The 23,471-nt window shown below is 39.8% G+C and overlaps 2 protein-coding genes across 2 annotated transcripts; both read right to left on the bottom strand.

The window, feature by feature from the left end:
• Window positions 1-179: 179 nt before the first annotated feature.
• On the bottom strand, window positions 180-18,204 carry LOC145467647 (A disintegrin and metalloproteinase with thrombospondin motifs 1-like). The gene is made up of 26 exons (XM_081451227.1): window positions 17,955-18,204; window positions 17,596-17,683; window positions 16,227-16,513; window positions 14,982-15,141; window positions 14,284-14,459; window positions 13,911-13,994; window positions 13,078-13,211; window positions 12,679-12,713; window positions 12,182-12,287; window positions 10,460-10,588; window positions 9,880-10,015; window positions 9,283-9,375; window positions 8,431-8,579; window positions 7,784-7,850; window positions 7,588-7,672; window positions 7,014-7,141; window positions 6,051-6,174; window positions 5,567-5,656; window positions 4,694-4,854; window positions 4,343-4,475; window positions 3,647-3,773; window positions 3,045-3,252; window positions 2,419-2,602; window positions 1,738-2,040; window positions 1,023-1,189; window positions 180-311 (listed from the first exon to the last, which is right to left on the bottom strand). The coding sequence occupies exons 1-25, from the start codon at window positions 18,003-18,005 to the stop codon at window positions 1,050-1,052; spliced, it is 3,378 nt and encodes a 1,125-aa protein (XP_081307353.1). The 5' UTR covers window positions 18,006-18,204; the 3' UTR covers window positions 180-311; window positions 1,023-1,049.
• Window positions 18,205-21,615: 3,411 nt separating this feature from the next.
• On the bottom strand, window positions 21,616-23,154 carry LOC145468220 (dynein light chain Tctex-type 5-B-like). The gene has a single exon (XM_081451889.1). It carries the CDS (start codon window positions 23,076-23,078, stop codon window positions 22,458-22,460), a length of 621 nt encoding a protein of 206 aa, XP_081308015.1. The 5' UTR covers window positions 23,079-23,154; the 3' UTR covers window positions 21,616-22,457.
• Window positions 23,155-23,471: the final 317 nt, after the last annotated feature.

Below are 23,471 nucleotides of genomic sequence, written 5' to 3'. Positions count from 1 at the left end.
TTTCCTTCGATTGAAGGGCAATTATGTACGTCGCCAAAATAATTCAAAATACCGTAACTAGCTCCTTTTAAAACAATCACGTTACGTGTTGTAGCGGGACTCAACTCCCGTCGCGAATTCGCTCTGTGCTAGATTGGCAAACATTATGGTAAGATTTAAGAAATCAAGAATAATTCAGCTGTGATGAAAAGTTTATTTAATCCCTTGCGCATTTTGCACCCTCAACAAAAATAAAAGTAAAAGACAAACTTAATGGAGCTGAGTAAGACTTCTTCTTCTTGCAGCAGTTATGATTTCAGCGATGAAGTTGTCTGAAATGATCAAAATAACTGGATCAGAAATTATCCCGACATCTCAGCAATAAAACTTGTTTTAGCCAAGTGTTCACAACAGCTTATACCAGATAAGATATCTACTAGTTATACAACACTTTCGAGTGGTATACCATAGAATATCTCACGAGTCACTGTATTTTCTCAGTATACACACGAGCCTTTAGATGACAAGTGGGATATTCCATGGTATATCACGAGAGGGCGTTGTATAACTATTTTATACTGTGCCATAGAAAATACAGTGGCCAACACAATCAATGCGACATATGCACGGCGCTCGATGGGAAGGTTGGGTGTAATACCATCGACTATACAGCGCCTTTCCTATACTCTGATTGGCTGTATTTTCTATGGCATGGGATAAAATGTGGTATTGACAGGAGGGGTCACAGTCATGGGCTCTACACAAGGTTATTAGACTAACTGCACACCTGAACATGTGGGTTAATCTGTAGATGCTATTAAGACATCCTTACTGAACTTCTATAACACGCACACTGCGGCGATAAACATGGCAATAAAACGCATGTTAAAAAACAAAGTTCATTTACTTGACGTTTCGTATGTTTCAACATACATCTTCAGAAGTGACCGTTAGCAATAGAAGTAACAACTAAATTTCAATTTAAAATAAGTAACTAATTAACAATTACAATGACAGAAGCTGAGAAAAATTTGATCGTGTACCTGTTGATTGTGGCATCCAGTGTTTGCTTATCCTGTGTTTACCATCTTGCATACATGGGAGCATTGTTTCATCTTGGCGAGAGGCTTTGTCGAGCTGCACTTCTCGTCGGTTACTGCCTGGTCAGTTACCGTGTAGATGCAGTCTACGAGTGGTTGCGAGACTAAACCTGGTGGTAAAAACAGGCTTCACATATCTAAGAGTGGTTGGTGTATGGCGTATAATACAGTCAAATACATCTGAACCTGATTCAGCCGGTACCAGGTCTTAAGTGGAAGATTTCGATTAAGCAGCGCTAAAAACGAAACTTTCCTCTTTAAGCGGATGTACAGCTTGATCATAAGCCTAACCTGAGGTGGAAGAGTGTTGATGTTAAGAACTGAATATTTGAACACAGCCATTCCTACAATGGCCATGAACTTTACATGCCACTAACAATACTATAGAGACTTTCCCTAATGGACCCCTGATGGCCGCAGAAAGAAAGGCTGACCGAAACAAACCTGGAGGAGGACTGTGGAGGACAGTGAATAGAGAGATGAAGCACAGAGCCTTGACATGGGGTCCTTATAACGACGAGCAGCTGACCGAAATCGGTGACGGTCTGGCAAAGGCCTTATGCGCACCCATGCACTATGAGGACTAATGAGTTAAATAATCCTACTACCCGTCACTAACACAACCTTGAGTAATTACCATGGCAACAAATTCACTTACTTGTGAAAGCGTAAACGTAGTTGTTACGATTCCTTCCCACTCCCTCCCAACAGCCTTGCAAGTTAAAACCATCCTTATCGTATGTAACGTAGCCTGATGGCCCAGACCAGCATTCGCCATAGAACTGCACTCCAAAGACGGCGAACTGTTTTTGCCAAGCATCATCCGCGCACTTCTTTACTGTTTCGGACATGTGATACCAGTTGATGTTCTTACGATGATTTCCGATCATCTCCGGCAGCGGTCGTCCGTCGTATTGGTTGTCTCTGAAGCAGCCGATCGGAACATAAGTCTTATCCGACCCTAAGATGCGAGTATAACGTGTGTGTGTTGATGCAACAACATCATCATCATAATCACGAGCACCCATTCCAGTTTTAATGCCAAACAACAAACCATAGTCTGTAGAGGGAATGGTAATGAAACCTGGCAAAAATTTTTGCTGTAGGTTTTTGTTGGCTATTTTGGGGGTTGACCCTGCACGAAACCTGGCAAGATACAAAAGGTGGTTATGTGTGCTCATACAACTAACCAATAGAACCATGCATGAGCATAAAACAAAAGATGCGCAGGGTCAAGGACCTTCCAACATAAATCTTAGTCTGTTTGTTTGCTTCTTTGATGTATACCGGGCTTCTCAACCATCCCCTCTATTAACTATAAACAAAATAAAGTTCTTACTTCCACAGGAAGCGCAGGGGTATTCCACTCGCCAAGTGTAACAAGGCATTTCATTACATGACATGATCGAGGATGGTTTATCATCGCATTGATCATCTGGCAATACAGTCCAGTTGCCATCAGCCAGCTTCTTTTTACAGTCCACACTCCGTGTTTTAGTGCCATTACCGCAAAGAACGGAACACTGGAAGTATACAAGGAGAGATATGCAAAACGTGCACTTTGACCACAGTATGTTGAAAACAAATGTTAAATGTCGAATATTTATAGATCTTTATAGTGGTCGATGCCCTTAGCTACAACTAGCTAGTTCTCAAGCATACCACTTAAACTGAAAGAAAGAAAAAATAAACATAATAGGCTTAAAAATCCCAACTGTTAGGGAGGCAGACCAGTTGATGGCTATTTACAAGCATGACTGAGGAGTTGAACTAAGGTCTACCGAGAAACGTCTCCAGCTTAACGGTCAGGAGCGGGACTAGAACCCGAGACCTCCGGATTTCTAGTCCGGCGGCCTAACCACTCGGCCACGCTGCGTCCATGAGAGGTAAAACTGCAATAACTCTTCACGACAGTTTAAATTAAAAATAGCAAATAAGAAGCAACATTACGTAATTAAGCCTAACCTGCGTCCACTCCCCTAAGATCCATTTCTGCCAACAGTCTACGTTATTACATTTTTGTGTACTGGCGGGTCTCGACAAGTGGACGCATTCCGATTCGGGGAGAATTTTGGTCACATCTTGGGAAACTACTTGAACGCAGGTCAAGTTGCGATGCTGCCGACCACCTCCACAAGGCTCTGAACACGGGCTCCAGACTCCCAGGCTAAATCTGAAGCAAAAGGTTACTAAGATTCCACGAACATTCAGTCAAAAATAATCAATACTTATAAGGTCAATAGAGCCATAAGATGATAGTTATACAAAAAAGTTAATAGCGGGAAATGTTATAAAACCTGGCAAAGGTCTTTGTGTTATGTTTTTGACGGCCATTCTAGGGGTTAACCCTGCACAAAACCTGGCGAAATACAACAGGTGGTTATGTGTGCTCATACAACTATCCGACAGAAGCATTGCGACTATGTAATTCATAAGTCTATGGGTATAAAACAAAAGAATTGCAGGGTCAAGGACCTTCCAACACACATCTTAGCCTGTTTGTTTGTTTCTTTTATGTTTACCGACCTTCTTAACCATTTCCCTCTATTAACTATGGTTATACTTACTCTTTAGGGCAGGGGGCCAGCTTGCATGGTTTGGATACCGCCGGCTTGGTTCTCTTGTTGCAGTAACCAGGTGTCACTTCAGTTTCATCATCGTCGCGGTGACACGTGACCTTGATTAGCTGCACGCCTTAAAGCAAGTGAGACAAATCATTTAATATTTAGTTCCTAATCCCTTAATAGTACACCGGTGTCACTCACTGCATAATTCATCGATTTTTGTACCTTTAGTTTGTGATGAAATGCTTTGCTTTCAGAGTTTTAAAAGTATGCTTCCGTTCGCTATGGCTATGATGAACGGACTAACGGACTTTGGCCTGAGCCCAAAGAAACATCAGTCAGCTCTGACTAGCATGATTAGCCAGGTCCACAAACATTAAATCTCTACCAAAGGCGTCCATGAAGTTTCATTATAAGTATATTTTTAATTCTTAAAGAAACTTCTGTGTGGTAAAATTGTGAACTGTAAGCTTAAGGAAGACAAAGGAAATTTATCAGACTATTTCACAGAACACGCAAGAAGTCATGTGCATGAGCCAAACTGAAAAAGCAATTTTTGTTTTCTTTACCTATGAAATTGGCACACCCAACACGATTGGCTATTGAATAGCGAGGAATACCTAAACGTCAATTGTGGGCGCTATATGGTTGTGTTTCTTGGAAGATGATGCACCCTTAAAACAAGTAATACAGTTATACCTCCGGCGCAAGTGGTGCTGCAGCCACCCTCATTTCTTGCTTTCCAGTGAAATTTTGTGCTTTTCCCTACTCCGGGGACGTAGAAACTGTACGAAATACCTGGGTTATTGACGTGGATTCCTGAATATACATACTGTGGAAATAACAACAAAAAAGTGCAAATGAGCCCAAGACGTTACTAGTAATAGGAATTAATTGTTCCCTACATTGAGAAAATCTAGAGAAAGGACTTCATGTGAGTACAACAAGACAATGTCTTAAAAGTTATGATTTTCTTTATTCTCACAAATGTTGGCTTAGCACCGACCAAATATTCTAAGGAGAAGTAAAACTTGGATCAATCGCGATTACCATGGCATCCAAAGCCTCATTGGTTGGCCCTCTGATGAAAATGATCTCCGCGTCGTTATACTTTTTCATGTAATGGTAGATTGATGTCCCGGCAGCTTTGTACGTGTTTGTCCAGCTAGGCACTGGAACATAGTACGTCCCTGTCGTGTTTGACACTATACCTACACATGAAAAGATTACTAGATTATATTCAGAAACTTAAGAATGGTGATGCAGATGAAAAAAATGTGAGTGATTAACGTCCTCACTACTAATTCATCAAGCCTAATCAAAGGAAATCATAACAGTGACGGTACTTGGATATCTGGCCTTAATTAGCGTAGATTTTTACAATTTTAATTCTCCGTTTTTCCATAGGTTTAGTTTCGACTTAGAAGATATATCAAACACTCAAGACAGCGTTTGACCACATATCCAAACACTTCGAGACTCGTTAGAAATACTCCGCTACGTATCGTATTTTCACCTCACTTCTCAGTGATTGGAAATTTGGTCAAACACAGTCTTTCTTGTTTGATATATTACATCAAGGATAGTAGGACAGAAGGTCTAAGATCACTCATACACAAATCACCAAGTTAAGTATCAGGACAAGGAAAATCTTTGTGGATGTAAGTGTCATTTGTGTAATGTATCTTTGTAAACCTAGATAACATGTCATATCCCATATTGACAATATATAAGCCTTTTTTCGTCCATACCAGTGTCCACTGTTCATTGATCCCTTTAAGCGGTATGGGCTTTAACTGACATAAATGTAATAAGAGTGGCAATTCTACTTTTAGAGGTGCTTTGTGTAGCTCGGTTTGACAGTCCACTTTGGTATTTTAGTTTACTAGTTCTTTTCTATGATTAATTTTACATCGTACGTACTCAAGAAGTTGTATGATTTGCTCATCTCGACAATTCTGACGTTTGTAGCTCCTTTTGGAATCGTGAACATGATGTCACCGTTCTTGGCACCTAACGGATACATCGAGACAAACAAATTAGTGATTGTAATTTCGTAGAGTTAGTATAAAAGCCGAATAAGACGACTGCTACATCTATATTGAAACCATTTTTCACTGATGATTATTTATTGTATGCGTTTTTTCTTTCCACAGTGTCAGATAAGGAAATATCACAAAAAAATCTCACATAAACCATGACAACTGAATTGTACAGTACGTTTATAAAAGTTGACCACCACACGCCATAAATTTAATGGATGAAAAGTATCTAGAATTTTGGCGAAAAATATCCATTCACGTTGCGAACTGAGCCTACAACAAATATAACATAGCGTCGAAGAAAGATGAAAGGGATATACACAGGGTAAGTTAGAACATAGGACAAATTTACAGCTGTTCTTTACCATATACTTTATAGTCCTTTGTGTATGTTCCGCGTGTCAAAACACAAGAGCCACCATCTCCTCCACAGTTTAAACATCGATCAAACACCTTTTTAGATCTCAACGTCTTATCACATCCAACAACCTGCATAAGGGAACAAAGCAAACCATTCTGAGTGTTGGAATGTTTTCCAATCGGGTGTCGTGAGATTAAAACCAAATGGCCAATCACAAAGAACGTAGGAAATATCCAGTAAACCCATCAAAGCGTCAGAAAAATCCATCTAGCTGGTACAAAGCGCGGTAAAAAAGTGAGCGAATGTGTCACGATTGGTTTCGGCTTTACTTCTGATTGGATGACGAAGTGGCGCGAGATATTTTAATGCCAAACGCGCAGGGTAGTAATGTAAAATCAAATAAAAAGGGGATTTACTTTCGACACTCGGGTGGGAAAAACTTTCTAAGTTTCAACTTATATTTATGATAATTTACTCAATGATTCGCTTTTCAACTTTCAAATCGTGACTTCTATAGAGAAAGCTGCAATACCAGTTATAATCCCTTAGGAGACCTATCCCAGCAACAAAGAAGTGCAAATTTGTCACCAATGCCTGGTGATAAGGTGGTTTTGCAGAGTGTACTCGAAGAGATTCAGGTAATATATCAAATGGGAGAGACATTGTTTTATCGGCATATCCAAACACCGAGAAGAGAGTTAAAAATACGAAGCGCAGCGGAGTATTTTTGACGAAATTCGAGGTGATTGGATAGCCGATGAAACACTGTCTCGAGTGTTTGATATATCTTCTCAGTCGAAACAAAAACTAAGGAATAAACGGAGAAGTAAAATCGTCAAAATCCATGCTAATTAAGACCGGGTATCCGAACCTCCTTCACGGTTGTGATTTTCTTTGTTTTAATTTGATGAATTATTAATGAGTGTGAGAAGTATACATCGAACAGAGACGAAGTTGTTGTACATACCTTGCATTGTCCATCAATGCATACGTCATAGACATACGGATTGCTTACACATCGTGTTCCATCCTTGACGTGGCCAAAGAAATATCCAGTGCTTCCAGTTACACAGGCTAACGTACACTTGCTTGATCCTGAGGAGAAGGCAAAAAGGTATTTAACAATCAATTAGTTTAACATATTTTTTATTTAATATAATCCTTTGCCATTCAAGATCATAAGGTTTGCGAAATTCCGTAGGGAAGTTTTAGTACAGTTGTCACCGATTGTCTGTAAACAGAGACAAGTTTTCCTGGCCAAGATTCTACTAGCTAAACCATACTTCATTACAAGCAACATATACTTTAGAATGAATATAAATTTCAGTAAGCTAAAACAGGATACCTGCTGAAAGCTGCTATCTTAAAAAAAGGTCTAATTGTAAGTTCTGCTGTAAAAGGGTACTTGTAGTAAAGTAGGTAAGGCGTCACTCTGGCTTAACAGGTCCACACAGTGGACTTTACTCCGCACTCCACTGGTATGAAATAACGAAAAAACCGCATAAAACACAAACTATTAATTGCATAACTAGTAACCATACCTCCCAAAAAGTGAGCACGGTATTTCGTGGTGTTAGTGTTGTGTTCTTCGCATTGCTCGAGACGGAAGCGTTCAATTTTGCACTCCTATAAAAGATGTTTAGAATTTTAGAGAGCACATTATAACATTGGATTTAAAAAGATAACACGGGCCGTTGGTAATTGACGTTTATTCCACATGAAATCTGGGTGACAAACCTTAGGGTTGCATAGCCTAAAGTGTCCTCTTGAAGATCCCTTGCAAGGTTTTCCGTAGTATTGAGGTCTGAAAGAAACAAAAGCAAAGAATCACTTCGTCAACATTGCAATGGTAGAAGTATTAAGCCCTGGCCAAACGGACTCCCAATAGTCGCAAGTAGCCGCAAGTTGAACTTGCATAGGGACTTCGTTGGGTGGCCAAATGAACTCGCAAGTTTCCTCGCAAGTACATTACGGGCTTAGTTCCGCGCGGCAAAAATCCTGTATTTCACCGGCTAATAGGTTGCTATAACAACGCGGATGGGGGTCACTCAGCTTGCGTTGACTTGGGTTGAGTGGCCAAACGGTGAAAAACTTGCGTCGACTTGAGTGCAACTTTGTTGTCGATCAAAGTGAGCGCAAATCATCGCAAGTCAACGCAAGTGCACGTAAGCCTGTCCAAACGAACTCGCAAATATACATACATATATATAAGTTTTATTTCAACTTGAGTCTACTTGCGAGTCTGTTTGGCCAGGACTTTAACCATTTGGTCAATAAGTTGACCTCTGCTTCCTGGACTCACAGCAGATATATGTGAAGGCGCCATTATAAATTTCGTCACGAGCATTTTCTCTTGCAAAACGTTTAGGGTTTCACAGACTTACTTGGGATTGTTACACTGTCGACTTCGATATTTCACCCCTCCTCCGCAAGTTCTGGTACATTCACCATAGGATCCCCAGCGACCCCACCCACCATCAACTGGTGGCGGCAAACTTGGTCCTACATCAGTGCAGATTCCAGCGCGGCACCACTTAAAACAAAACAAAGAGACAAAGAAAACAGCACAAGATTAATAATGATATGAACTTTAGTTCTATTTTACATTGCGCGAAGGCGCACTCGCAGATACAAAGAGAAACTCAATAGTCCAGTTTCTGAATAAAATGAGGAAAGGCTCATCTGTGTACAGTGTTAATCTGAAGTAAACTATTCACTAAATACCGGCAGGAAAATGATGAAACGTAGGTTGAAAAAATACACAGAAGTGTCATTGTTCATGGTCTTATGGTATTTGCGAATATTTTACATCTGATCGAGACTAACTCTGTACGTATGCGTCTTTAGTCTTTTTATTCAGCGGTCTTGGTTAACTTAAAACGGCACTATTTCGAATCTAGGCCCAAAGATAAACAGTGTTTGACTTTGTTCTACAACATTTTAGCTTGCTAGGACCATTGCGTTGTGTTTTGGAGTAGGTCATTTCATTCTCTATTGCCTTTCTTCTTTTTTGAGGCACGGCAGCCTAACAAAGTGCCAGGTGCTAACCAACGATGATCTAGCAGCATTTTGTCCTGGGGGGAGTAGCAATATTGAAAATTGTTTCATGGGAAGGGGACCAGGATAAGTTTTGATTACGTGCACGTGGACCATTTGGCCATAGGCAAACGGCGGCCTCCAGGCGCGCATTCAACTATAGTTTACTCGGTACCTTCTTGCTTTAATTGTATTCTTACCTTCCTAATACCGCACACAGTTCCCTCAGCAACAGGGGCTCCTCGGCTGTAGCAGCTCCCTCCCTTTGTACAGTAAAGGACGCCGCAGCTCCACTTAAAAATAAAAGTTAAAAAAAAAGATAAAATATAAATCAGAAGTCACCGTGATTTAATAGGTACCCCAAGCACCAACCATGAATCATCCACATTTTTGTTTATAAGATAAAAAACTCAGAGAGTCGAATATTTTTCGCCCTCGATCCCCCCTTTTTAATGTAACAGGGTCAATTAAATTCCGCCTTCCCCTACTCCCACGCTCCGCTTGGATAATACCACCCCCCCGGATATGCCGCTAATACTATGCGTTAGTGTTTACAGGGACAAGGGATAAGTTCGGATGCGTGACACTTACAAGCAGGCTTGTAAATAACTTCCTATTTTTTTGCATTCAAACGTAGGTTAGTGTTGAAGGTGTTGACCAAATCCTTACAATTAAATGACGCAAAATGTCAGTTCCAACGTAAAATGTGGGCGTAAGCATCTTTTAGCTATTGACATTGAAACGAGATAATTCAAGTAAAAAATTCCGTAAAAATGATGGGGATTAGATAAACTTACTTTCTGTGAAGAACATCCTCTATATTCTTCTCCGTGCGCCATCTGGCATTGTTTGTCTATGTCAGTGGTATAGCCTGGAAGAAGAGTGGGACTGGGAAGCTGTTTAGGAGGCTTATTGTGGAAACATGTGTGTTCCCTGGAAAGATGTTAAAGATAAAGGTTTAATACAAGTGAATATATGAATGATCATAAATTTGAACTGCGGAGAAAGATACGAAGACACGATATGAAGACATGACATTATATCATTTCTTCATATAAAGGTTTAAGTCTGCTTAGGAGCCAAGTGGCTGATCAAGCCGACGCTCATCTTCGATAAGGAGTGTTTCTACTCCTTCCTGGATGGGATGCTAGTCCATCGCAGGGTTATCCCCAGCATTAAATTCGCCGGTACCCATTTATACACCTGGGTGGAGAGAGGCACTGTGAGAGTAAAATGTCTTGCCAACACAACACAATGTCGCCGGCCAGGGCTCGAACCCATACCGCTCGCTATCTGTAGTCGAGCGCACTAAACCTGAGGCCAACGCCTCACCATGAGAAGAACCAATGGAGAAAAAAGAAACGTAGATAAACTTACGTAAATATTTTTCTCAATTTGTCTCTGCTACAGGGAGACCAACGATGTGCGTTGGAACCTGCGGCCTGGGATCCCTGCATGATATATCCCTTGGCACAATCACCTCCTCTGTCATGTCCCAAACCCAAGCTGAATGGAAAAGCAGATTACAAGCTTGGAAACCAAAACCAAATTGATGATGACTGAACTTAATTAACAACGTTTGAGAACATAATGTAAGCTAGCTGTGCCGGGGAAAAATCCCAACCGTTTGTTGTTTTTTTTTTAAAAAACTGCTGTTGTTTATAGTGGTCAATGCGCTTAGCTACATCCAGCTAGTTCACAGGTATGCCGCTTAAACTGAAAGAAACAAATATATCAACTAAACATAATAGGCTTAAAGATCCCAGCTGGCCGGAGACAGACCAGTTGGCTATTTACAAGCATGGCCGAGGAGTTGAACTAGGGTCTACCGAGAAACAACTCCAGCTAAGTGCTCAGAGCGGGAATTGAACCCGCGACCTCCGGAATTGCGAAGAAAAAGGACTTATCGTTAATTTGTCAATAGTCATATATTTAAGTGAACACGTGTTTTAAAGAAATTGCTGAATGAGACAGAGTATTAACCAGAAGGTTTTGAATCTTCCATGTGTCCCGGCCGTTCTACCCTCATGACGCGATAGGGCTGCTCCAAACATGAAGAAAATTGTCGAATTGTCAGCTATTATTTCCTCCAATTTCCAAGTTTTTCCAACAATCTATGTGGGTTTGTTTGTTATTCTCTCCAGCTAGGTTAGAGCACATAGGTAGATCCAGCGCCATTAAGCTACTGTTTGCTCGTCAAAAGGCATTCAGTGAATAGTTGGAGGAGATCTAGAACTAGCCCGGGGGTGGTGGGGGGGGGGGGGGGCAGAGCCCATATAAAAAGGGCGGGGGTGCTCGTCGGAAATTTTGAAAAAAAACCCTAAGAGGTACCAAGATCATGTTTTGTGGGCGTGGCTTGAAATGTCTTTCACCCCTTAGAGGCACCAAGTCGAAATCAACACATTAACTGACACTTCCGTAATTTCAAATAGCGATAAAGACGATTGCTTCGAATACCTTCTACTCAAAACGTTGAGTGTCAAATATCTCCTGTCATATGTTTTGAGCTCATTACCCTAAAACGTAAAAAGCTCCCGCTGTGGACCTTTTGAGGCTGAACACCCTAAGCGGTACCAAAACCGAGTTTTTAACCTCTAAAAGGTACAAAGAGCACCCCACCCTTTTTATATGGTAGTTTTTCCCACGATCTACTAGGAACCCATATGGGTTTCTAATTAACAATTAGACCCGTAGCCCGCAAGGGCTACGGGTCAATAGCCCATGAGGTGAAGCCGAATGGGCTATTGACCCGTGGCCCTTGAGGGCGAAGGGTCTAATTGTTTTAGTATCACCCAACTAGTCGGACAGAAAAGGTAATAAAGTTAGCAAATGCAAGTTGAAGACATATTTATTTGGGAATAAAACGAAAGAAAGCGTCACGCTCGATGGCGCCAATTTCGCTACTCGATGACTATTACTAATAGTCCCTTAGTAGCGTAGCCAATCAAATTGCAGGATTTGCATTAGTCCACTAGTTGGGTGATACTAATACCTCTTACTAACCGAGTTCGAGGTCCGTACTGTAAGTTACGTAGTGAATTTTAGCAATTGACCAATCAACAGCGCGCGTACTAACAATTGAAGCTATCGCAGTCTTACTTGTGGCCCATTTCATGTGCTACAGAGTACGCTGCTGTCAAACCACTGGCGTCATTTACACTCACTCCATATTTCCTATCACATGGCGTATTTAAATACGCCAGTCCTGAAAAAAAAAAAAATAGACACAGTTTCATCGATTTCATTAGTTGGAAAAGTAAGGTGCTAACAAAATGCAACAAAAGTAGTCCTAAATGAAGGGACTATGCAAACTTAATTTGCATTGGTAATTGATACCCTAGGGATTATGCAAATGACAGTATAAAGTACCTTACGAGTGTTCCACCCCATCACTCTACTTGAGGTCGCGAACGCAAAGAGGTTGGCGACCCACTACCTCACCCAACGGGTTAGTCGGGCTTGCTCTAGCTGTCCGGTTCTATTTTCGCCTGGTCTTAGGCTTGTCCCAGGCCAACTTATTACCATGTCATTAATAACGATATCCAGGGTAGAATATTACACTATTTAGACGTACATTACATAATTATTTCTCTTACCATCTATATAACAGCTATTGAGACCGCAGAGCCTCCTACAGAAAGACAATAAACACTTCATAGTATTGTACTTTAACACAACTTGGACGTTATAGCATTGCGCCCGTGTGAATGGGCTCAGTTTCCAGCAGTGGGTGTTTACAGGCGCACAGGAAAATTCACAGCTAGACCCTGAGCCTACCCTGAGAAAGGATGTTTCTTCGCCTCAGTCGGCTTCCCTGGAGACACTTTAAATGGCTCTCATGAGGGCTGCTGTAGCATGAAGCAAAGGAAACCCGCATGCGGGCTAGGCTTATGTCACCCCTTTCAGGTGATGAAAATTTGAGCCACTCATCCCCTCTTCCCATCTCATTACCCCTCATATTACACATAAGTCATGTATTACCCACAGGCACAAACCTTGTCAACATGGCGGCTTGATCGTAATGTTCAGCTTCTCCTTCAGGCTTGTTTCGTGTCGAGGCCCATTTTGCAAACTTTCTAAGGTACTTGCCACCACCTGTGATGTTGTTGGCCGTGAAATCAAGGCCGGCCTGGTAATGGAAAGCAACACAAATAGTGTACATCTCTCAGCCGTTGTAACCAAGCCTGCTTCTTGACTATTTAGTAAGTGTAGCAGGATCATCCCGATGAGAAATTAGTTTAACTTAACTGAGAAAGACTGCTGTTGCTGATCTAACGCATATTTCGACAACTTGAGCAGAAATCATTCGAAAGACAGTATTGGACATTGTTCGGGTTGGTGCTGTATTCTGTTTTCTGTACATTTTATCTACAAGTTTTCTGGCCGGCAAACAAAAAATTCTTTCATTATTTTCTCGAATATTTGTTTTGTACTTCTTTATTTTATAGAGGTGCTCTCTAAAAACCACGTCTTCAGGTGATGGACACTTCCTCTTATAAAGAAGAAGAAGAAGAAGAAGAAGAAGAAGAAAATAATTATAATGATGATGATGATCAATCAATCAATATATCAACTTTATTTAGAGAGGGTGACACATGACACTATAAACTGATAAACTAGGTAGTGACCCTCTGTGCTAAGAATCTACGAGTAATTATAACACATCTAAAGTTAGTACAAAGTATGAACAATAAAAGTTACAATATGTAAAAAGTTACAATAAAAAGTTAGAAAAATTTCTAAAAATTCCTGTGATGATGATGATGACTCCTTTGTTGTGTCAAACGCCCGGCCATATTCAACTCCCTGCTAATTAAATTTTACTTACATCATATCCTTCCACCAGGAAAACTTTCACCAGCACCCAGGACACTTGCATTCCAATTGACTTGTCCTTGTACAGACGACTGATCTAAAAACAAACAAAAGTTCGCCAAGGATAAATTCCAAATTTCAAGCTCTCTTCCCGTAACGTTTATCCAATCAAAACATGGGTAACCTCGGAAATGATAATGGGGGTACCCGGCTGCCTTATTCAACCGAAGGAGGCATTTAAATGTCACGACGGTTCTCTCCAGTGACAAAGGGACGATGAGGACTGTTAAACGGCCACCATAAATTTAATACGAGTCATAGGGGTTCGACTGTAGTGTCTTTTGATGAACATTTACAAAGTCACAATGACGTATTGCAATTATTACCAAGTTTGCTGTGTTCAGAAGATAATCCAGGGTTCCGTTGCCATAGAAATCACAGGTAGTTTTGTCAGCTGCCAGCATAACCTCGATGTAAATCTTCCCTTGGTACACGGCGTCAACACGCCTACTTGAAGTGTCGTCTAGCTCGCCTTGATCTTCACTTAGTTTGTCGTCTGTTTCTTTATTTTTCGAAATTTGGGGAATAGTAAAAATAACATTTACATTGTATCAGTAAAATCTGTTTCCAGACTCAGACTGCGATGAGATGTTAATCGATCCCATCAGCACTCAGAATTCCATTGACAGGCTGTCAATTATCGTCTGGGAGAAGGGTCGAACCTTCCACAGGCCATGTGCATAAGCCATGCAAATGAACTAAGGAAAGTTGTGTTGCAGCATGGTAACGGGTTAAATGACAACTCTTCTAGATAAACGATAAAGCAAGACTGCTCACATAGCTAAAAATGTTCCCCGTCAATTCGTTAATTAAGCCCAATGTTTGGTAAGGCAAAACCAATCTGTCCAACCTTGATCAAGGGCATGAAAGCTAAGTGAAAAAGTGCGCGTATCCCTGCTAAAATTGACTAACAATTTACCAAGCTGAAATTGGCACCCTACAAATGACCAACTACTGGCTACTCACTTACGCCTGTCAATCTACACCCTTAAAAAGACAGTAAGAAAAACCACACATCTGTTACCTCCTGCAGGAGTTGACTTTTTTTCATTGTTCGTAAGGTCTTTAATACTTCTTCTGGATATTACGTGGTACCCATTCCCCTTCAATGCCGCGCGTTTGAGGAGGTGATCTGGTAAAGGCTCTATTTCGTACATGTGATCATCGCTCATTATGGCGCCGCTCTGAAAAATAGCAGTTATAAAAAAAAATAAAGGCGTATTTAAAACACGAAATGGCGAAATGACGAAGCAATACTTCGGGTAAGAGGCAATGAGAAATCTAATCCTTAATCCTGATCTTAATCCTTAATTAGCCTTGTTAATATCTCACTTTGTCATGCTATTTATTGCATAATTTCATTTTACTTATCACTGTACAACTGACGATGGATGATGTCTCATCCGAAACATGTATTTTCTTCATTAAATAACGAACTTCAAAAACATCGTGTGGTTCATCAAAGCAATAATAATAATAATAATAATATTAATAATGATAATAATAATACCATTTATTAATTTCTTTAAAAATAGTCAAAAGGGCATTACAATTAGATAAATTCTCACAAATTACACATTGAGGATTAATACTACCAACGCATCTTGAAATTTAAGACCTAAAATCCTATAATATATTCGAGAATTGGACTTACAAAAAAATCTTAACGAAAGGCCTAAGAGAACAAACGAGACTTAACTAAACGCTTAATAGTGTCAACGTTCGAAGCTTGCCTCACTGACAAGGTAGTCTGTACATGTAAAGGATTAATCCTTGCAATTATTGAGAGCTAAGCACTGTCGAATCAGTGATATTTACGCTAACCGGAGCGCTAGGAGTTTTTCTTTTTTGGGGGTGGGGGAGAAGGAAGTGGAGGGCAGTTACAAGTCTTACCAGTTTATTACGGCAGTATGCGTGTTATTTCTTATCAAGCTACGATGGTCAAAGAAAAAGAGTATTTACGACATTGTTTATGTGCGGTATGGTCAGGAGACGTTGAAAATTGTCAGGGATTACGAGAAGGATCTATCGCGCTTCAACAGAACATCACTGGATATTGGCTTCTTACAGATTAGTTACTTATTTTAAATTGAAATTTAGTTGTTGCTTCTATTGCTAACGGTCACTTCTGAAGATGTATGTTGAAACATACGAAACGTCAAGTAAATGAACTTTGTTTTTTAACATGCGTTTTATTGCCATGTTTATCACCGCAGTTTGTGTGTTATTTCTTATCAAGCTACGATGGCCAAGGAAAAAGAGTACTTACCAGTTGGCCCTTGTTACTGGCTTCCCGAACAGCCACATGGGATTCAGGATCGGACGTCACGTGACCTACATAGAATCTTCCTTGGGGTAAATGAATTTCTTTTGTCAGCAGTCCATCTGCTGTCAATCTCTCTATGGGCAGCACGCCATCGCTAATGACGTCATCATTAGGTTCTAACATTAGGTTGAAGTTTCTCCCAAATGCAGACAGACTGAATTCATGTTGAGGCGACAATGGACTTCGTTTTCTTCTGTACTTAAGGACTCGGGTTATTTCATACTCTGGAACTTGAAAGAAAAGGGATTATCTATATATATATACATATATTATAGAGGACGTTTGAATTTCCAAGTTTACGCGTTGCGTGACGTTACAATAGCAGCCCGAGAAGGCTCTCACGTTGGTCGAAAGATGAGTTATCGCTCAAGTTTTTGCCAACTGATCAAATTTTACCCTAAAAGAATTATTACTTTTAATGTGGCGGAATTGTAGAGTAATAATTTCTCGTCTCAATAGCAAAACTCAATGACAGATGTTTCTGTTACTTGACACCAACTTCCATATGTAAAGTCCTTTAAATTTCGGTGAAACACTTTTTCGTACAACGCTAGAATGAAAAACCACACAGACCTAAATCTTGGCGAGGTTGTTTATATATCAATCATCTAGCATTTTCCAGATTCTTGACTGAATTTATTGAATGGTTACGATATTTATTTTTGATGGCGTGACAGTGTAAACAAGCAATTAGCTAATAGACACACTGCAGAAATGGCGCCGATATTTGAATAACAATACTTATACATCCCAAACCTTTGTCTGGAAAGCTTAGGATATATAACGGTATTTTTATTCACAGTTAAGCGCCATTTATGCAAAGCGTCTATTGTTAGACTGACTTCAGAAGACGTCGAGCTCCTTACTAGTGTAACTCTTGCATCGCTATCTCGGATCAGAGTTAATACCTCACCCAGCTGAACAGGCTGCACTTTAGAACGCCCCCTCCCCTGCCTCCCCGCCCTCCTTCTTACACTCTACCTCTCCCATCAACCAAGGAAAACACCTTCCCGCTGACAGTGAATGAGGTAACGTGGACTGGCACAGCAGGAACCCTCGACACGATTATCTTCCCTTGTTTTTGTGATGCTTTTCTCTTTCACGTTTCACTTAATTCCGCCTTTTAGGCATAAAAACAATTCTTTGTCCTTTAGTTGTTTCCCCTTCGCGAACAGACTCGAAGAAAAATTGATACTATCATAGCAAGTTTTCAACATCGCGATCCGCATTGCCACAAGACGTTCGACTAATGACACATTCCTTGTATCTCGAAGACATGTTTTCACGTGAACGCGGTTGGCTACTTTCTTACCGGTATCTTGGGAATCTGTGTGTAAATATCTTTTCTTTTCATCTTTGGACAGCATTGTGTGAAATTCTGCTTTTAAAGACGTTCTAACCTGGACAAAATATGACACAGAGATTGCAGAGTCGATTCGTTCAAAACGTTATTTCATAAGAAAATGTCATATGGATCTATTCAAGGGTACAATTTCCAGGTAAATTATTCTGCTAGCTTAAACAAGTCTATACAAGTTAGCAGAACTGAATACGACAAGCATATTAAATTAATGCACAAATGTATTAGCAATAGAGGTTAAAAATGACCTCAGGTCTGCACAAGATGAATGTTTTGACCTAGGTGTATAATTTATGGTATTTTTGACTTACCTCATGAATAAGACAAGCGAAATATAGCCCTGTCGCTAGGAGTCGCCACATTTTTCGATCTTTGTTTTGTGCTTAGATTGTGAAGGTCACGGAGCGTTGAAAATCCGAGGAGACGCCGAATTACACTACGATTTGTGAACTCCGTTTATTTGCATCTCTGTTTATAATTGTGGCATGGACAAAGCCCAGGAAATCCTACGGGAAACTCGTTTCCTTTGAAATCTGATCCGCCGAGCATGCTTGCGTGCGGGATCCATTTCAATGTTTTCAACGCAATTAGCTTAGGAAATAAACGAATGGCCACTTTATTTTAAAATTGCGCTTTCTACATCTATTTATTTTTATTATTTAGTTACGGACTGAGATTAAATACACTAACTTAAAAAAAATTAAAACGGTCCCTGAAAAATGGTCTGATTTGCTTTCCAGATTTCTCAATGTCTTTTCCACATTTTAGAAATTTCGAAAAAGAAAAGTGAAAACAATCTTACAAGAAAAAGTCTTTCCTCTGGCTTTTGCCCGAAAAATTACGTTTTGAGGAGCTTTTTTTTTTTTTAACATGGCAAAAGCTACGCGGAAAAATGTTTCCTTGTCCGCTTAACGGGAGTGCAACCTATGACGTATGACCTTCTGTTTATCGCTCTACCACTTAGCTTTAGGAACCCGTGGGAGCTAATCCGTATACCCGGAATGATGAGGCGAAATGCGTTTTGGTAGTAATAGATGGAAGCTGGACACAGGCCAAACTAATCAGTCTCTCTGTCTAGCTAAGCCTGAGCTTTTTGCACGACACCACTCCGCGGGGTTCAACTTTAACCTCTAAATATGTTTTATAAAAGTGCATCTTCAAGCTTCTTTTCGTTTTACAGGCTACTTTTGAACAACGCAAAGGATGGAACAAAACGAAACTTAGCAAAACCGAAAAAAAAATTAAAAAACCCAGCAATGTCATAAAAAAAGCTTAAAAAATTTGAACATATAACTTGACATCGTTGTCTCAGAGAGGAACTGTCCAAGGTAACCTTTGTCCAAGGTTATCTGACTCACTTTAGGGACTGTGTCTAGCAACTTCAGTCAAAATACTTATTTACTGAGATCCTGGATATCGATTTTATCTTGTCTTGATGCAAAACAGATTGCATAACAGATAAAAAAAAGATAACGAGAAGGCGAAAGTGTTGAAACTGCGAGGAAGGAAATAACATAACGTTTAAAAGCGGCGTTAAAAGACAAAACAAACTTGTGTAACTGCCTTGTTCTTGAATAAAACCCATTTTCAGTAAATGTGTGAATTTGTTAGGATTTGGCGTTATCTTTTTTCGTAATGGATGATACTAATGTTTTGTAATTTCAGAGATTAAACCGAAAAGAAAAAGTATTTGCAGATTATTTTTACCCTTTCATCTCGAGCATGAACCATTAAATATGCAAATTATATTTCCCTTTCCCCTAAATCATTTTATTGTACATTTCTTTTTTTTTTTTCGCCTGAAGTAGGAAACATTTACCATTTTATGTCTGCGGAAAGCGTTAATGTCTAGTTACTTAAGAAGAAAGCAAGCAAACAGTAAGTTACGCAGTTGATTACTGTGGGAAAAGTATATTTTGAGGCATTTGTTCGTAAGACAAACTCACATTGCGCGAGTTTTCCAAATACCTAGGTGAAACTGTGTTCGTGCGAGACTGCAGCTGAATTGTTCACACAAGTTTGGACTTTTTATGCATGTGAACTAAGCATACCTCTTCAGCAATAAAGATCCGTTGACAGACTTTAAGTTTAATCGGCCTTATGCCGATTGGATGAAAACACATCTGCATGTGTCTGTTTTTTGATTGTTTATTACATGAATTCCGCAAAGACCAATTTAGTACTGAACAACACTCGAAATTCAAGGACATCACAAAGGAAGTGATATCTACTAAAAGCTGTTATAAACGAAAAACGAACGACTCGTTAAAATCAAAACTAAAATTAGCAAAGATGTGCATATCTAGAACAGAGATATGTTGTATATCTGGTTTACAAGGCAAATTCTGGCCGCGTTATATTAGTTTTATCAATCGTTCTCGGGAAACAAGTTTTCAATCCAGCACGATGCATTTTGAATGGATCGGCTTGAGGATCAAACCACAACAGAGAAATGTTGAATAAAAATGTTAATCTGGCTTAAAAGTGTGAATCATAAAGTAAGATTTTTACTGACAAGATCTGGTCCTTCCAAAACGTTTTCCCCGTCGGAGTGATAGCGGATTGTGTGGACGGAATGGTGAAAATGCTTATCGCCAAACCAGGTTTTAACACTACTGAACTGATCAATGTAAGATTTGCGTTGACAAAACATATCTTAATTTTTTTTGCAATGATATCTTTTGGGGCAGAAAATTATCTTCTAAGTACTATACCTAAAGGATGTCAAACTAATTGTACTTCTTACAATTTAAAAATTAGGCAGAACATTTTTACAAAATAGCGCCGTACGAGTGTTGTTATTTTCGTTTTTTTATAACGAAACTTTGCAACATCTAAACGAGAAATTCGTCGGTAGTATCCTAAAATTGTAACTATTTACCAAATATATGTATTTTTTCTTCTTTCAATATTTTTTAACGTAACTGTAATTGTAATTTTTAGGCCCAGTTCAGACGTCGTGCTTTTGCCGTGCCGAACTAAATTCAGGATTTAAGTTCGACAAAAGCACGGCAGAAGCACGGCGTCTGAATCAAACTTTTGCATTAAGTTCGGCAAGCAATTAAGTTCGACAAGCTCTGCCGTGCTACACGACTCTGGCACTGCAGTGATTCAGACGTCGTGCTTTTGCCACGCTAAACAAAATTCATAAATTATATTAATGTATTTTGGCGAGATTGCGTTCCCACGGGGAGTTAGGAGGAGAATTGCTACGAGGCATCGCTAAATGCTGAATTTGGTTCGACTCTGGCACGACGCCTGAATCAGAGTTGTTTCTTTGCCGTGCTACAGTCGAACCAAATTGCAATTACGTTCGGCACGGCAGAAGCACGACGTCTGAACTGGGCCTTAGTCTCTTTTTTAGGGCAATTTTATTAATAGGGTTAACCTCTAAACTCCCTTTTCGAATTTATGTACAGTTTTTCATATTTCTGAATTTGAATAAACATGTATGGATTCCCTGATCTCTATTAATGCATTAAAGTAAAGAGCGGCATCAGTTTACACTTAAATTGCTTAAAACATGGCGGAAGGAATGAAAAGAAAATTAAACCTTTAGACACCAGTTTAGTGGCTTATCAATTTTAAACTGCTAGAGTTTTCCAGCTTGGGTCAAGGAGAATTCGAGAGGAAAGCAATTCGTACACAAAAATATTATATCTTGAAAGGTAGCCTGTACTTTGCTTTCCTAACTATTCAAACACTGACCGCAAGGAGCGTGTCAGCTAGCGCTCGTCTCCTCTGTGTCGAAAAGAGATAATAATTAACTATAAAGGAACGAGGATGGTTGAGGATGGAGAAGATTAAAACGGATTACAAACGACGAACGTGAAAAATTAAGGATAAACTTTTCAAGATGCGAAAACCGTGAAGAAGCTCTTTTTAAAAGTTTTATCTTGTCGGGCTGGGGACGAACACTGATATAGTCTTCCACTCGAAATAGAATTTCAACTGAATACAGAAATACTGTAATTAGTTCTGTAACGTAAATTTTATTTTGACTCAAAAAATTGTTATCTACGTCATCAAGAGAAAATGAAGTTTTCACGTCATCTGCATAAAAAAGAAAATTAGACAGGAAATGTTGTAAGACCAATGAAAGACATACATTTGTTTTGTCTTTTAATGTTCTTGAGTTAGACTATCTTGGCTGCAACCTGTTGATGTAATGATTGGTGCTTTTAGTTTTATGATAGAAAATAAAAGAATCTTGCTAACTTAGCGAATATCGATTTCAACAACTCTGGCGCGTATAACAAATTGCAAATCGACTTTGAAGTCATTTAAGCGAATCGATGATATATGTTGTCACCGAGCAGTACAAGTGAAATTTACATAACTGTTTATTTCGAGTCACGCTATAATTTTCTTTCTCTGTTCCACACTTTCGTCGATTCCACTATGGTTGCTTTAAAACTTTGCATTCAGTTCTTGTTGTTCTAGAAACACTATGACAATTATTCTCCGATAGTTTACATGTAACTATCGTTTAGAAAAAATTCGTTGTCAGGGAGCTAGCGTGCGAAACAAACGATAACGTAAACTCATGTATCTTTGTAACAGTGTCATTCTGGCTTCCATTTGTTCTTTGGCACTCGGTAAAATCTTTGTTGCTGTTAGCATGTGCGATGTAAACTACTTGTTGAAAAGGATAAAAACAAGATTGCATGGATAAATTGTATGTGTTTCATCATCGCGACACTCTGGGTAAATATCGCCAAGATAATTGCAGATATCCCGCTGTTTCTCTGTGATTAAAATAGTTTTAAATGGGTGTCTATAAACTATATCAATGACAGCCGAGATTCGTTCAGTTATTCAAAATATACCCCATACACTGTTGCCACAGCGAATAGAGTTCCGTTCTCGATGTTTGCCGAGACGTGTGTGTCGAAATCCGCGTTCCAAAGACACCTACTGGCAACCCTGAGGCCTTGGTCGTGTTTTGAGCCCACATTGACCAAACAAACAAGTTTATAGCGTTCTATACTGAGACTCTTAACTTGCTCCATAATCCTTGAACTTAGCAGCTTTGTCAGAAAGCCACATTCTGTAGCGTTGTAGGTCAGCTCACCCAGCATAGCTTCCAAACTGTTTTGGATAATTTCTTTCACTTCTCTCTCAGGAAATTTCCTCTTTGGCTCGGTACGGTAAGTATTCTCTACCTCCGGCTTTTTCTCTTCTTCTTGGCCGGCTTTTTCCGACTTCTCGCGGGCGGAATCGCTAAGATTCTTCCAATGACGGTACGGAGAGATGTAAGCTGGAACTTTGGAAGCTTTCCTGCCTTGAGGATTAATCGATATTCGTCGCGATGAAGTCGTGCTACCAGCTTCAGACGTCCGCCTTCCTGAACCACTATATCCTCCGTAGTCTTCATCAGTTGATGACTGTACTGACTGAAAACTCAGAACACGAGGACGCGGTTCGAAATCCATTCCTCACAGGAAAATATTTAACGTACTGCACGATCAGGCAATAACTGTCGAGACTAACAACCGGAAACAAAAGCGTTGCCTTACGTTCCCATGGTCTCCCAAGGTTTCATTTAGCATCGGTTCAGTAGATACAGATGCCACAAATTTAAAATTACGCCATTAAGTCACTCTCTAAACAAAAGGATGCATTTTTAGTGAAACATTCCTCTGCTAACCGCATTTTTCATTAGTCGATAATTCAAATTGCCCGGCAATCACGTTTCCGTTTTGGGTCTCATTAATCGCAATAAAAAGAGAATGAAGAGCAGTAGCTCGAGGGGATAGCGAGCAGCGAGCTGTGAGATGAACTGATGGAGAAATAGCGAAAAAATTGGACTGATAAACCTCTCAGAA

This window comes from Orbicella franksi, chromosome 14 (assembly GCF_964199315.1).
Source record: "Orbicella franksi chromosome 14, jaOrbFran1.1, whole genome shotgun sequence".
NCBI classification, from domain to species: domain Eukaryota; kingdom Metazoa; phylum Cnidaria; class Anthozoa; order Scleractinia; family Merulinidae; genus Orbicella; species Orbicella franksi.
Note: the sequence above shows the minus strand (reverse complement) of the source record. Positions and strands in the feature narration are given on the sequence as shown.

What these genes read in the sequence shown, in the direction of transcription:
- LOC145467647 (XM_081451227.1), bottom strand. Translation starts at nt 18,005, where the DNA reads ATGTGGCGACTCCTAGCGACAGGGCTATATTTCGCTTGTCTTATTCAT. An exon ending in CAAATCATACAACTTCTTGA is followed by an intron (nt 4,855 to 5,566) that starts GTACGTACGATG and finishes TTTCATGTGTAG; the next exon opens with GTATAGTGTCAAACACGACA. An exon ending in CTACGTTTACGCTTTCACAA is followed by an intron (nt 1,190 to 1,737) that starts GTAAGTGAATTT and finishes TTTTACCACCAG; the next exon opens with GTTTAGTCTCGCAACCACTC.
- LOC145468220 (XM_081451889.1), bottom strand. Translation starts at nt 23,078, where the DNA reads ATGGATTTCGAACCGCGTCCTCGTGTTCTGAGTTTTCAGTCAGTACAG.